This window comes from Cryptotermes secundus, unplaced genomic scaffold, assembly GCF_002891405.2.
Source record: "Cryptotermes secundus unplaced genomic scaffold, Csec_1.0 scaffold2387, whole genome shotgun sequence".
In the NCBI taxonomy this organism is placed as follows: Eukaryota; Metazoa; Arthropoda; class Insecta; order Blattodea; family Kalotermitidae; genus Cryptotermes; species Cryptotermes secundus.
The window spans coordinates 299,869-315,094 of NW_019731616.1; the positions used below are offsets into that span (position 1 = coordinate 299,869).

At 45.4% G+C, this 15,226-nt stretch overlaps 1 protein-coding gene across 1 annotated transcript in view; it reads right to left on the reverse strand.

Annotated features, from left to right (window-relative positions):
- The window catches only part of LOC111867330 (glycogen phosphorylase), a 127,288-nt gene that overhangs the window by 73,015 nt on the left and 39,047 nt on the right, over positions 1 to 15,226 (reverse strand). The window contains exon 2 of the mRNA XM_033752642.1: positions 2,286 to 2,321. Coding sequence (XP_033608533.1) covers positions 2,286 to 2,321 — 36 coding nt within the window. The remainder of the gene's footprint in view (positions 1 to 2,285; positions 2,322 to 15,226) is intronic.

Below are 15,226 nucleotides of genomic sequence, written 5' to 3' on the forward strand. Positions count from 1 at the left end.
ATCCTTTTCAGAGGCGCAGGGAGTGACGGGACTCTCAAACAAAACCGTTCGTCATCCCAGATTTCAGAATGTGCTGACTGGGCTGATGACTGACGGCCTGCGATAAGCGTGTTATCGGCGGACTCTGTGCTCGATCCGTGACCCTTTAACGAGAGTTAAAAACAGGATCCCAGACAACAACACGATTACATACCGCAGGAAAGCAGCTTTTGTAGATTTACTTCCTCTTACCGTGAAGTCTGGCCACAACCGCTTCCTTACATAACCAACAATTCGATGTATACACTGAGTTACTAACTCCACGGAGTTGAGCCCTTCTTGAGAAGCCGCCAGTCGCTCAGCCACTCAAGAATTTTGAAAACATTTCATGCAACTCGAATGTTCATTACCGTGTTGACAAGAGCCCTCCACTGGCCCCTATCCTAAGCCAGAATTAATCCATTCCATACCATCTTTCTGACATCAATCTTAATATTATCCTCCCACCTACGTCTACGTCTTCCCAGTGGTCTCTTTCCTTCTGGCTTTCCCACCAAAACCCTACACGCATTCCTCTTCGCCCCGTGCACGCTACATGCCCTGTACATCCCATCTTCGTTGACTTGATCGTTGTGATTATATTCTGTGAACAGTAGAATTTATGAAGCTCCTCATTATGCATTTTTCTCAAACCACGTACATTTCGTCATCCAATTCCTCTCAGTGCTCTGTAATGATATACGCTGCGACCTTACACTGACACAACCTCGGTTTGGTCACGGTAGCGATAATGAAGTTCGCTTATTTGTGGTGGCTAACATGAGTGTGGTCGGCCATTCCTCAACCGTAACATGAATATCGCCAATGAACCGGAAGTCCGGAACAGTGGTTTCATATTCCGCTACATTCCGGTATGACAGAGCCATAACGACGCACCGTCAGCTGTCAGAAATTCGTGACCTTTGCGCCGTATTCTTCTGGGCCCAAATGAGGCACTTTATCTTCAGTGTCACCAACCTCGTTACCAGCCATATGACGCTAACTAGCGGATTACAAATGGTTGTGTTCGTTGTGCTTTATTTGATAATGCACAAAACTGAAAACCGTGAGGTTAGAATCCACGCTGCTCACTGCGCAGACGCGGGATCAGTAGCAAGTGAGTTTACGTACTCTTCTGCAATTATAATTAGAACGATCAAGTCAGGGAGGATGATGTGGGCAGGGCATGTAGTACGAACGTGGGAGAAGAGGAATGCGTATAGGATATTGGTAGGAAAGCAAGAAGGAAGGAGACCACTACGAAGACCAATGCGTAGGTGGGTGGACAATATTAAAATGGATCTTAGAGAGAGAGGATGGTATGAACTGGATTGATCTGGCTCAGGATAGGGACCAGTGCAGGGCTCTCGTGAACACGGCAATGAACCTTCAGGTTCCATAAAATGCTGGGAAATTCTTGAGTGCCTGCAGAATTGGCGGCTCCTCAAGAATGGCTCAGCTCCGTAAGTAAGTAACAGTGATCGGCTTAGTGGCACTCAAGCACGTCTTCGAGTTTCTTGTAGGTCTCCCCTGCTGATCAACATTCTAAGATCGCTCCACACTCAACTATCACCGCGCCCTGAGCTATGCATCAGCCCGGAACTGGCAGCACATTGTCACATGCTCTATCTTTTAGCTATCTGTTAGCATTACCCAATTAGATATCTCGTTACAGAATACGAAGACTCAACACTGCTAATATAAATCCCGTTCCGTCACTTGACACCATCTTCTCCTGTTTCATCCGACGAAAGCCTGTCCTTGAGCCAGGGCCAAAACCTCTTCTTAGGTGAAGCTATCCCTGTGACAGGCCATGGAGGCCCATTGGGTTGTGAGACGTCGAGGATCCCACATTTTCTATACCATCGGCTCATAGATGGCGGTGAGGTTGTCAGCCTTACGCGGCGGCGGCAGCCCTTTGCCCCCAAGAATATTCCTCGTAATGTTAGCTGCTGAGTCGACCCCCATTGCCATGATGTGGCTGGAAAGATTAGACCTTTCGACTTCTAGTATAGTGCCTCAACCAACTACGCTACCGCGTGCTCCTAACCCTTGTTCTTAAGGCTTACAATTTATTATTATTATTATTATATTTCCACATTTTATATCTTACCAATTAGTCATTGTCAAAAGTTATTATGAAAATGCACCATCCCCACTTCTGGTTAAGGAAGATGTGTCTGAAATCCAGTCCCCCCTCCCCCCGATGCTGCCATTTCCAAATCAAAGTGAAACCCTCTACCCCAGCACATACTTCTTGCACTTACCCCTGGGGTGCAGCCTGTCAGGTTTAAACCAGGCATCTGAAAAAGAAACAAACAACAGTTAATTCCCTCCAACCTGTGATAAAAGGACGAACTGCACTGAGAACATGGGACAAGTACGAACACGTAACATCTTTACATTAACAGTGTCACGTGTATTGGTGACTACGGACGCGGGTCTGGATTGCCGAAACGATTTATTGACCACTCACAGGTCGTAATTACAATTAGCTATAACCAGGGCCCGCATTTTGATGACATGTCATCTTTTTTCCTTGTATCCTATGCGATGCTCTTAAATATATAAATCTCGGATATGAGCTGCTGGTTACAGAAATGTAAATTTTATAGGTAATTTTTGTCATTTTTTACATTTTTAGGTTTAAGGCCATTTCTTGTCATTTTTGGCCCTTTTAGGGAATTTTTCTTCATATGTTTTCTGAAATGTGAATAACATGGAAGCGAAGTGTTGTTTCTTTTCTTCTTTAGGTCATTTTTCTGGATTTTTTCCGTCATTTTTTGAATATTTTCAGGTCATCAAAATCCGGGCCCTGACTGTAACGCTCTAGGGATTACTGTAATTATAACACAAACAAAAGGGGTGATGAGGGGGGAGGGGGTGGAAATTGGATCTACGTGATATGAAAACGTGTCAATTTGCGTGAATAATCGCAGAGTCTGCACTGAGTCTCATCTGACGCTGCCAGTTCAAGGGCTGGGCACACGGGGCATATGCAGCAGCGCATCGGTAAACAAGATATGCGCAGTTATTGACAGATATTCTGCACTTTATAACAGTGTCTAGTCTACAAGGTGGGCAAGAATACACGGTGTCATGACCCAGAAGACAATATGACTCTCCACCACGAAACCTTCATTACACGTAATCGAAAGAGACGCCATCTCTCGAGAGGCTGAGGAATTGGTGAATTGTCCTCAAGCTTAGTTACGCAACAAGCCACGAAGATGTACAGTGGAATAGAGCTCTACGTTCCGGCTGCTTTATTCCATCGGAAAGAACATCCAGCACCCACTGGACAGGATGGGTGGGCCCCAGGGTCGGTCTGGACGCGGTGGTGAAAAACCTTCGTAACCGCCACCGTAGTAACTAACCTATCCTTGCTAACGATTGACTGAAAGTTCAAGAAACGGGGGTCTGATTCTGGAAGGGATACGCAGGCGCTTTTGCGATAGTGAAGAGACCTCAGTTCCACCACAAAAAAAAATCTCCGTGGCCTGTAGTCCTCAAGCGAACTATGCCGACCGAGCGGCCGCAGCTTGTCGGCGAAGTTAGTGTCAACTTCTGCAGATAGAGGGTGTCACGTGGTCAGTGCAACGGATCCCCACGGCCGTTAATCTCGGTTTTCTAGACCGGAGCCTCAATTTCCTTGAAGTAACTCCTCAATTATCCTCACGAGGCTGAGTGGACCCCGTTTCAGAACCACTGCTTCTCAGAAAATGTGGTAGCGCCAGGAATCGAACCTGGGGCCTCTGGATCTGTAGCCAGGAACTCTGATCACTAGACCACAGAGGCAGTCGGTTCCACCACTAGGAATCTCTTTATCGGCTGCATAAACATCCGGAGCTGAAGGAGGAAGACCCTATACAATGGACGCGTGCCTTCATTTACGTCCTTGTTTAATTCTATTATATATAAAAATTGTTAAAAACACAATTCTAAGCGCCCACCATACTTGGTGAACACCCTGAATAGTCCCCAGACTAACGCACATCGCGGTGACCTTCAGAGAGGATTATGCAATAAGATACACGTTCAAAACACGGTTAATCTAAGCCACATGAGGTTCAGGCAGGCGATATCTTTGAACACACAGTCTTCTGGGATATAACGCCGTGTAGTCTGGTAGCGTAACCAACATTTCAGATGGTTCTCTATCTTCAGATGGAAGGGTAAAAGGTAAAGTTGTCCCTATGCACTACGTCATGAAGGCGTATGGGGGAGCGGACGTCTATATCCACATTTTCTTGACATCGGCACTAGCTCAGAGTGCTTAGCTTCACTACCCTGCCACATTACCCCCGGTACCCAGAACCGGTCTGGACGACGTCGAGAAAAAATTCTTGAACCTACCGGGACTCGAACTCCGACCCCTCGGTACTCCAGCCCGTAGCCATGCGGTCTTTCCGGTGTTAGTTCGGAGAAACCCCTACCTTTCGGAGGAACATAAAGCCTCTCTCCTCAGGGTTGAAAAATAAACCAAGCAAGAAACCGGCAGAAGCACAAGATGAGCTTTCTCCGAACTACATTGCGTCACAACACAGAATTCTGCACTCTCACTGTCACCCCAAATCATAAGGCAATTCTTTACTCTAATCAAATCCTGCCGTTAAATCATGCAAACACAGATAAGATATTTTTGTCTTTAGCTTGTTGTGTTAATAAGATATAACGTATTATCAAGTGTGTATCTAAAGTCACCTATTATGACAGTGTAAAGTCGTCCCTGTGCTTAAATAATTACGTCATGAAGGCGTATTGGGGAGTGGGTGCATAGATCCACATTTTCTTGACCTCGGCACTAGCTGGAGATGAGTGGTCAATAAATAGTCAGCAAACCAAACCCCGTCTATAGTCACACAGACACGTGACAATACGAACACAACACACTTCCACGCACCAAACCCTGTTACGCTCTGCACGCGCAACCGCTCCCGCCAATGTCGTTGCAAGTTTCATTACTGACGGCAGCAAGTCTCGGACATCCCCCCCCCCCACTGACAAGATCGATTTAAAATTCTTCTTCATGGTGCATACGGTACAATTGCAGCCTTGGCCTCCTCTCAGCACATTCATTTTTCTACACCACTTTCAGACAGGCGCCCTAGGTCCCACAGAACAGACACACCCCACAAGTGTTCACAGCGAGTCATTGCAAACCGGTGATTTAAACGGGGATGTTTCGCCTGAGCCACACGTTTAATTCTTTCCGCATCTATCCGTCTTCAGCAGGCTTATGTGATCACCGTGTTATCTGTGAAGCCCCAATTATTAACATTTGAATGCCTGAACCAATCTTTAAAGAATTTGGTAGAGATATCATATCAACGGCGTACTTCACAAATACCTTCCGTTAGTTTGTGTGTCTGTATGTGTATCTCTCCTTTCGTTGCTAGGCAACGGCTCGGTAAATACGTTACCGCGGCAAAGAATACATGCTACGTGTGTGTCTGTGTATTCCCCTATCGTTGCTAGGTACAAACTCTGTAACGACGTTCCTGCGGTAACGAATAATTGTTGGAGACATCGTTTTCCATGAGGTCCGTGTCGCATCAAAGGAAATTTGGAGACCAATTCTTCCCAGAACTTCATGTTTTAACCCTAAGTTCGGTATAAACATTTTGTGAAGGAGTTACACTCTACCGATAAGGACCTCCAATAAACACGCCACTCTCAAATTTATAAGGATACTGTCAGTAGCTCAGGACACGTAGTGTCTAATGGTAGAGTGATTATCGAATAATGAACTCGAAACGTGAAAGGAAGCGGTCGTGGCCTAATTTAATGTACTGTACCGGCATTTGCGTGGTGAGGATTAACAAAATCAACACACACCTCGGCCAGGAAGGTCAGTGGCCCGGCTAAGATTCGAAATGAGGATCTCCCCAATAAAATCAGAAGCGTTAACACGTGAAACACGCCGGGTAAAATTCGATATAGAACTTGCACAGACACAGTCCTTCCGAAACGTCGGTATCTATGTACCAAACTCCACGGCAACATACCCTGCAAGACAGTAATCTTCATATTCACCGGCGTCTGATCTCATGTCTCATTAAGCTGTGTACTTTGAACGGTAACTGCTTTCTGTTTCAACCAAATTTAATCGAAATTCGTAGACTGGTTCAGGAGATGCATTCCGCATTATGTGGTCATTATGGACAGAACCAGTAAAAAAAAAAATATGGCGACCTGCAACGTAGGTGAGTCCCTAAAGAATGAAACGCTCTAAAGACAGTAAGTTTGCGATTACTTTTTCTCTGACTGTACCACTACGCAATATTCCAAGTGCAAATCTTCGTCAATTGCCGGCTTACGTAATATGGACATGACAATGAGTCAAGCTGCATTTCCACAAGGTGCCGACGAACACATTCAACCGATGGTTGCCATCTGATAGTTCGTTTGTAGGATTAACGACACTGTATCACTGACAGATGTTACTGGGCTTTAAACGAGCCGGTGATTACATACAGAGAGGCGGAAGACATAAGACAGAAGTTGTCGTGAGTTCTGCAAATACAGTTTCTCGCGTTATTCACTCGAATTCACTCAGAGATACTATGGAACACATCTATGGTCGGGTGAACTGGATTCGAAACGGGTACCCTTTGAATACAGATCAGGCAAGTTATCGCTGCACGAAACCGCTCTGCAGAACTCCGCAATGCGAAACCGGTAGCGGTAAGCAGCAGGATGCGTTCTAAAAATCTTTCATACGTCCATGGCAACCTCGCACCTATACACGGAGCACCACCATGTACCTCTGCAAGTCATCCTATGAGCGCTGAATACAAAATCACAACAAGCAAACTGCGCATGAACTGACAAATTCAACAGCTAATTGCGGGGGAAACTACAAGAACTGACAAATTCAACAGCTGAATTCTGGGGGGGAACTGGAAAAGGAGTTAGGAAATTCCAAAGCTAAATTCACGGGAAAGATTCCACAGTTAAATTATGGGAAAATTATGAACTGATAAATTCCACAGGTGATTATATGGTAATAACCAATTAGCCGCCGCAGAAAGGTCAAATAATAATAAATAATACAAATATTCATAAATTCACAAGTACATTACTAAGGTCATATCCGGTACACACAATTAGAATCCAGATAACAAATCGATGCATTATGTAGGTCTGGATTCTCACAGCGGGGACTACGAGTACAACCTGTCACCATGAATTCCTGTAGAAGTTCGCCGACGTTTCGGAGGAAATGTGCTTTCTCCATCTTTCGGGTTGAGGTGTAAGCAAGAAACCACAAAGAAACAGGCAACAAGCAAAGGTTGCGCATACTGGCTTATACGCTATGCTGACAGATACTTCCTGATTTCCCCTAGTCCAAGCAAATTCTAGGATCGAGCCTTGAAATAGTCCACGACCGTATTCTTCCGTGCCTTTCCCAATTCACCATTCGTGACAATAACCGAAACGGCAAAAGATAATGTCCCTGTGTACAATTAAGCACCGCGACACGAAGACACATGGGGGGAGTGGAGGTTTAGCTAAACCTTTCCTGATTTCGACACTAGATTGAGGCGAACGGTATTCATTGCACAGGAGGTTGGGTAGGCCCCAGAGCCGGTCTTGGCGCTTTGTAGTACAAAAAAATTTCTCGCCCTTGCCGGAAAACGAACCCTGGCCGTCCAACCCCAGACAGGGCTATCCCGACTCCGGTAACAGAGGTTTCTGGCTTGTGTAAGACAGTACACTTTTCGGTGCTTTATCATCTTGACAGGTTGCTGCACTGTAAGAGCCTGATACCTTTATCTCTGCCGTCACGGACGAGCAGCCACGTTACTGGCCTTACTTATGGTTACAGAACTCGGCCACAATGTCTACTGAATAAATGTGAACACAAACCGAGCGGGGGTGATAAAATTCTGCCCTCCTGTCGTCTGACAGGAGACGTCACATTAACTCCAAAATTCTGCCCTCCTGTCGCGTGACAGGAGACGTCACCTTAACTCCAAAATTCTGCCCTCCTGTCGCCTGACAGGAGACGTCACCTTAACTCCAAAATTCTGCCCTCCTGTCGCGTGACAGGAGACGTCACCTTAACTCCAAAATTCTGCCCTCCTGTCGCCTGACAGGAGACGTCACCTTAACTCCAAAATTCTGCCCTCCTGTCGCGTGACAGGAGACGTCACCTTAACTCCAAAATTCTGCCCTCCTGTCGCCTGACAGGAGACGTCACCTTAACTCCAAAATTCTGCCCTCCTGTCGCGTGACAGGAGACGTCACCTTAACTCCAAAATTCTGCCCTCCTGTCGCCTGACAGGAGACGTCACCTTAACTCCAAAATTCTGCCCTCCTGTCGCGTGACAGGAGACGTCACCTTAACTCCAAAATTCTGCCCTCCTGTCGCCTGACAGGAGACGTCACCTTAACTCCAAAATTCTGCCCTCCTGTCGCGTGACAGGAGACGTCACCTTAACTCCAAAATTCTGCCCTCCTGTCGCCTGACAGGAGACGTCACCTTAACTCCAAAATTCTGCCCTCCTGTCGCGTGACAGGAGACGTCACCTTAACTCCAAAATTCTGCCCTCCTGTCGCCTGACAGGAGACGTCACCTTAACTCCAAAATTCTGCCCTCCTGTCGCCTGACAGGAGACGTCACCTTAACTCCAGATGGGTCTACCTTAGGCAGTCAGTACAGTAACAGTGACACAATCTGTTGTACTCTCATTAGGATAGTGACTGGCAATCACGTGACAGGTTGTGTCAGAAATGCCTGCATTGTGAAGCATGCTTTCCAATGCGTTACATGTGTGTATGTCCAGAGTTGGGTAGTACAGATCAACTACTTCTCGGAGGAATATATTTAGCACCGTATGAAAACAGTCAAAATGTACGGAAAACGTTTTAGGCACACACTTTTCCTTTAAGGAACTTTGAATTTAATTCTTTCACAGCGTGAAATCAGTGGCACGCGGTAGCGTAGTTGGTTGAGGCACTATGCTACAAGCCGGGAGGTCTCGGATTCGATTCCCGATGAGGTAATTGGATTTTTCGATTGACCTAATCCTTCCAGCTGCATTATGGGTCTAAAGTCGATTCAGCCACTAACAGAAATGAGTATGAGGAATCTTCCTGGTGGTAAAAGGAGGCCGGTGCGTAAGGCTGACAACCTCACCGCCATCTGTGAGCCGATTGTCTAGAAAATGTGGGCCTCCACGGCCTGGTACAGGGAATTTCTTTTATCATAGTGTGAACGCACAACTGCATGGGACATAGAAGGGAAGAAGAGAGGTGAAGAGAATGAGGAAGAGGTGCTGAAGGGTAAGGCAAAGAAGGAAAGGAAGATGGGTGAGGATGTGGAAGACGGATGAAGAGAAGTGATAAAGAAAGGATACGGGAAAAATAGGACAAGAAAAGTATGGAGAAGACTTCATCCCGATGAAAGGAATGTACTAAGAGAAAGATTACACGAACACCTAAACCCAGACTCAAAACCGGAACACGTCTTCATGCAAGGCCTTCGACAGAGAGGAAGATGAGACGAAAGGCTACGGAGGAGGAGGAGGAAGATAATATCGGGAGGTAAGGGCGAGCCAGTGTCTGTACGATAAAGTCAGATTCCAAATTTACTGTGACATTTCGTGCAACCTCCCACCGGTCCCAGGCCAGCTGGCATGTAGCATTAATTCGTCCGGATGGGAACACCTGCGTCAATGCCCCATGTCCTCTCCCCGTTAGCTTCCAGCACACCGTACGGTTATCCTGACCAGATCCTTCACTAATGTCCACCACCTGTCCCTGAAATTCAGAAAGTAACGTCTTCCCGGCCGACGTCGGGAACTCATGTCCTTGAAGATGTAGCGTCGCGTATAACCGCACAGTAGGGGGGGGGAATCTCTTGCCCCTACCGGGAATCGAACCCCGGCCGTCCAACCCGTAGCTATACCGAATGAGCTATCCCGGCTATACGGAGGGGGAAAAGGTCACGTACTTTCTCCGTATTACAAAGCAATTTCACATGGGTGTATCTTTTGACAATTACCACACCACTGCCCGGTTGATCGGAGACCTACTGTCTCGGTAACGGGGCCCGGGACCGAACCGGTCTGCCGCGACATGAGGTAGAAACAGCAGACGATTCTGAACATTGTTATGTTATGTCAGAAACGCCAGCCGGTCCGCGAGCACTTAAGTCCTACACGGCTATGTCTATTTTCAGGACAAAGGTCGTTAAAAAGCAGTATACCCTTGGACGTGACGGGCAAAACCTGGCAAGGCGTTTGGTGTTTAAATGAACATATACGAAAACCCAAAATGTAAGTAAAATTAAGTTAATTAATTTATTGTGTAACATAAATAAATAATCACTACCCGTGCACTTGTCAACTTAGTTTTACATAAAATTACACTGTACACAATTGTGAATTTTTTGAGATGCTGAGGTACTAAGTAGGTTTTGCATAAAAAAGGACTTCACATCACCCAGACCGGCCCTGAGGTCCGCCCAACCTCTTATGAAATAGGTACCGGGCTTTCTTTCCCCGGGGTTAAAGCGGTCGGGGAGTGAAGCTGACCACTCACCTCAAGCTAGTGCCGAGGTCAAGAAAATGCGGATCTATACATCCACTCCTCCATACGCCTATATGGCGTAGTGCTTAATTAGTTAGGCAGAGGGACAACCTTCATCCCACTATAAAAAACAATTATATAAAATTACACTGTGTTTCTATGTTCGCTGTGTGTACTGTGTAAAAGGTAAAGGTAAGACTATCCCTGTAACAGGCCGTGCAGGCCCATAGGGTTGTGAGACGTCGAGGCTCCCACATTTTCTAGACAACCATCTTACACATGGCGGTCAGGTTGTTAGCCTCACGCGCCGGCCTTCTTTACTCTGAGGAAGATTCCTGGTACCCATTTCTATTAAGGTAGAGTCGACCACGGAGCAATAATGCGGCTGGAATGATTAGGTCAACTGAAAAATCTAGTTACCTCACTGGTAATCGAACCCGTGACCTTCCGGTTTGTAGCATAGTGCCTCGACTAACTACGCTCCCGCGTGTCTACTTCCTTAAATACAACTTCACTCGGTTACAGCAGATACAAGCGGTAAAGACAGCCTGCCCCACCCTTTTGGTCAGTTATAACGAGGGTGATTGTGATGACGACATCATTTTGCAACAGGCGCATGAAAACAAGTGACCTTCAGCTCACCCGAACATGGAACCCCCAAGCAGGAGGCTCATACAATATTAAGTCAAATATTTGGACAGGAGAGAAAACACAAAAATTCTTACGACATTCACGACACCTACCTTTAACGGGGGGGGGGGGGATCTACTGAAGGCCGTATTAAGGCTCAAACTCATGTCTTGTGCCATGTCTGGGATGACACGAAATGATTTTCTTTTTATTAAAATTTACTTAAAAAGGTTGACTTCTGTGATAAACTGACCACCATTATTATAACAGCACAACTGTTGTAACGATCAACCGTTTAAAGCCAAGTGGTTACTATACATACCACCTTTAACATACCAAAACTCTGAATTCTGCCCAAAGGGTGTATTTATGTGTTCCCTGTGGTTCTCACAATAAACAGCTATTATTTACCTAAACAACATTAACCGGTTGGGCGTTGTTGTGGAGAGGAGTGTGTTTCCTGTGAGGTACGAACTGAATTTATATATATTATTGTGAAGAAATTCTGTCCTTAAAGAGTTAACATAACAGTGCAACTGTCAAAAACATGTATGTAAACTCTGGTAACAGACTTTTCGGAAAACTTTCCCCTTAAATCAAATCCTGGACATGTTTCAATACTTCACGCCCGGTGTAAGCTTCAGAAATCAAAATGACCATAAAAGACAAACACGAAATGAGACAAATATCAACATCTTAATTTCAATATTCGCCGTTACAGTTGGTTCGAAATAAGTGAACAAACTGGGATGAAAATTTCTCCGAGGTACCCATAAAATAATTATTTTATAAATTGGCCAAGTTTCATTCACTAGCTGCAGTATTTCATACCTTAAACCAAAAGATGGATCAGGGCTTAAATTCGCGAGGTGACTGATTCGAATCTCTTCAACAATTTTTTTCTGTCGTTTTCCTCAGTCCCGTCATGCAAATACTTGGATATTATATAAAATTACGCCATGATGACTTTCCTTCCAGAAACTTTCCAATTTATTATTCTCTACTCAATCTACCGTTTCATGTTGGGCAGTCTTACACCATAAAAATAATGATGCAAGATATTGCTTTGGACTGTACCTGGAGTGTTGTGCAATCAATTTACGCGCGCGCGCATAACAAATGACTCCTCCGTATTGGAACGTTCTATCTCCAGTACTGGGCGAAAATGAGACGATGCACTTTCCTGATTCTTGGTATTGCGTTTCACGGTCTCAACATAATTCCATGAGTTTACTTTACTTGCGAGACTCCCGAATGTGTTTTGACCTTGGTCACGTTTGAACTGCAGCTGATTACGTAACTTCAAACCCAGTTCCCCCCAAAATTGGTACTCATGCACACAGTACACTCTAATACTCAGCCGGCGAAATACAAATGCACCAACGAGACTTCTCAATAACGGACAGTTTGTATAATGCAATCAGCTTTAAATATTTCGTGTCTAAATATCTTTGTATATATTTTTACATTCTAGGAACATGTAAAGCCGATCAGAGTGACCGCGCGGTCTAAGGCATGAACTGTCTTCGCCATTTCAAACACTGGGATCGTTAGTTCGAATCCCAGTTCAGGTATGGACGTCTGTGTTTATTCTGTCTGTTATGTGTGTAGGTAGCGGCCTTGAGACGACGGGCTGATCCCGTGTTCAAGGAGTCCTACCGACTGCGTTAAAGAGACCAATAAACTGAAAAAGTGGTCACGGTCCAACAAAGGGCTGTAGAGCCACTGACAGAGAGAAACATGTAAAAGAATTATTACGGGTTCCAAAGGAAAAGGAAATTAAGATTATCCTGGTTACAGGCCGTGGAGGCGCATAGGGTTCTGAGATGTTGAGGTTCCCACATTTTCTAGACAATCGGCTCACAGTTCGTGGTAAGGTTCTCAGCCTTACCCGCCGGCCGCCCTTACCTCCATGAATATTCCTGGTACTCATTTGTTTGACGCTTAGTCGACCCCAGGGCCATAGTGCTGCTGGAAAGTTTAGGTAAACTGAAAAAAATCCACCTCTTCGGGATTCGATCCCGAGACCTTCCAGCTTGTAGCATAGTGCCTCAACCAACTACGCCACCGCGTGCCCCCAACCCATTATGGATTCCAAAGCAAAATTAAATATGTAAGATTTGAGGCTTTCAAGGCGGTGACTATGAAGAAAGCAGTCTTCTGGGATTTGGCACCGTGTATATGTGGTGTTAACCGACGTTTCGGGGGAACGTATCGCTTCCATCTTCAGGGTAGAAGAAAAAATATAAGAAATCTGCAAGCGAAACGTCGGTTAACACCACATATACATGGTGCCAAATCCCAGAAGACTGCTTTCTCCAAAATTAAATACTTCACTAACTGCATTGAATTAAAAATAATATGACACAAATAACGAATTGACAAAACACTGATTTCGCTTTGAAACTGGGTGTAGGCATCCAAACCTTGGGAGAAACAATAAACGACATGTATAATATGACAGAAGTAGACCTAAAACTCTTCATCGTTACCTCAGTAGGGATATGAACACTAACAAATTAGCAGTTTTCCAAGAATATATAACCTTTCAACAAAAAACTGTAGCTGGGTCGCCTTACTATATAATGTACACCACAAAAAATGCATAATAACTGAAGTAAGCTTACATGGATCCAATATACTCCAAAACTGGGTATGACGATGATCTAGTTTCACTGACGAAGGTTTCGTCGGTTCTGTTGGTGCTCCGTTTGATAACAATGAACTTCCCATTTCCGTTAATGTAGACGATATTTCCGAATCCATCTTCAAACTTTCAACGTCCTTACAACCAAACACCACTGCTGCGCCAATACAAACACAGTTTTGGCTGTACTACTGGATAGAGCCTTATCGACCCGCAGTGAAACTCCTCCCTTCTGTACGCTGCACCGATTCTATGACCCCAAATTCGCCCCTGTCACCTGGATGATAATGTGTACACAAACGGAAAGATCCAAAATAGCTGCAAAGCCAAATTACCGTACAATAAATAGCAAATACCTCACAAAGTTACTATACGCCGTGCACTGCAACGAAAACTGAAGTTCGCTTCCCGGGAACTCTTCTGCCATCTATGGCGTTAATTGTGAAACAAGCTCCACGTACAGTCAAAGCAAAAACGAAGTCCCAATGTCACCTTACCTTGCCGGGTAACAAATGCGTAGGTGTTTAAGTGCTAACTTTTAAAGTCTCAGCCCAGCGTTGAACAGAAGCGCGTCATATATTTAGGTGCAGTTTTTTATATCGGTGATTCCAAATCTGTTCAAAAGTTTTCGATCATTTTTCCGCCGTATCGCGCAACATCACAACCCCTCGACACGCGTCTTATAAACGACTGATAAAAAATATAAAGTTGTCCCTGTGCTTAATTAATTAAGCACGGCGCCATGAAAACGTATGGCGGAGTGAAGGTATAGCTCCACTATTCCTGGCCTTGGCACTAGATGCAGGTGAGTGGTCAGCTTCACGCCGCTTCCGCTTTACTCCCAGGGAAACAGCCACCAAGTTCCTATTGGATACGAGGCTAGGTATGCCCCACAGCCAGAACTGACTCTGTGGCATTGGTCCCCAAGTTTTCTTTGCTGATTCATGTAATGGTAAGCATCACACGGATTTCCGCCGAACGGCATCCATGTCAACTGCATAGCCTTTAGTACAAAGAGTAGTCTATGAATCTTATTACTGCAAACTTCTCCAAGGGTAAAGGGGCCGCAGCGTGAAGCTCATCACTCACCTCCAACTAGTCGCGAGATTAAAAATATGAGGGAGCTATACCTCCACTCCAGCCGGTCACGGTAGCTGAGCGGTCTAAGGCATGTGCTGTCTTCCCTCGCTCGGAAGCCGGGATCGTGGGTTCGGATCTGTTTCCTGTGAGGTACGAACTGAATTCTTATACACTGCCGCTCACAGTAGCCAAGCGGTCTAAGGCATGCACTGTCTTCGCTCGCTCGGAAGCCGGGATCGTGGGTTCGGATCTGTTTCCTGTGAGGTACGAACTGAATTCTTATATATTATTCTTATACACTGCCGGTCACGG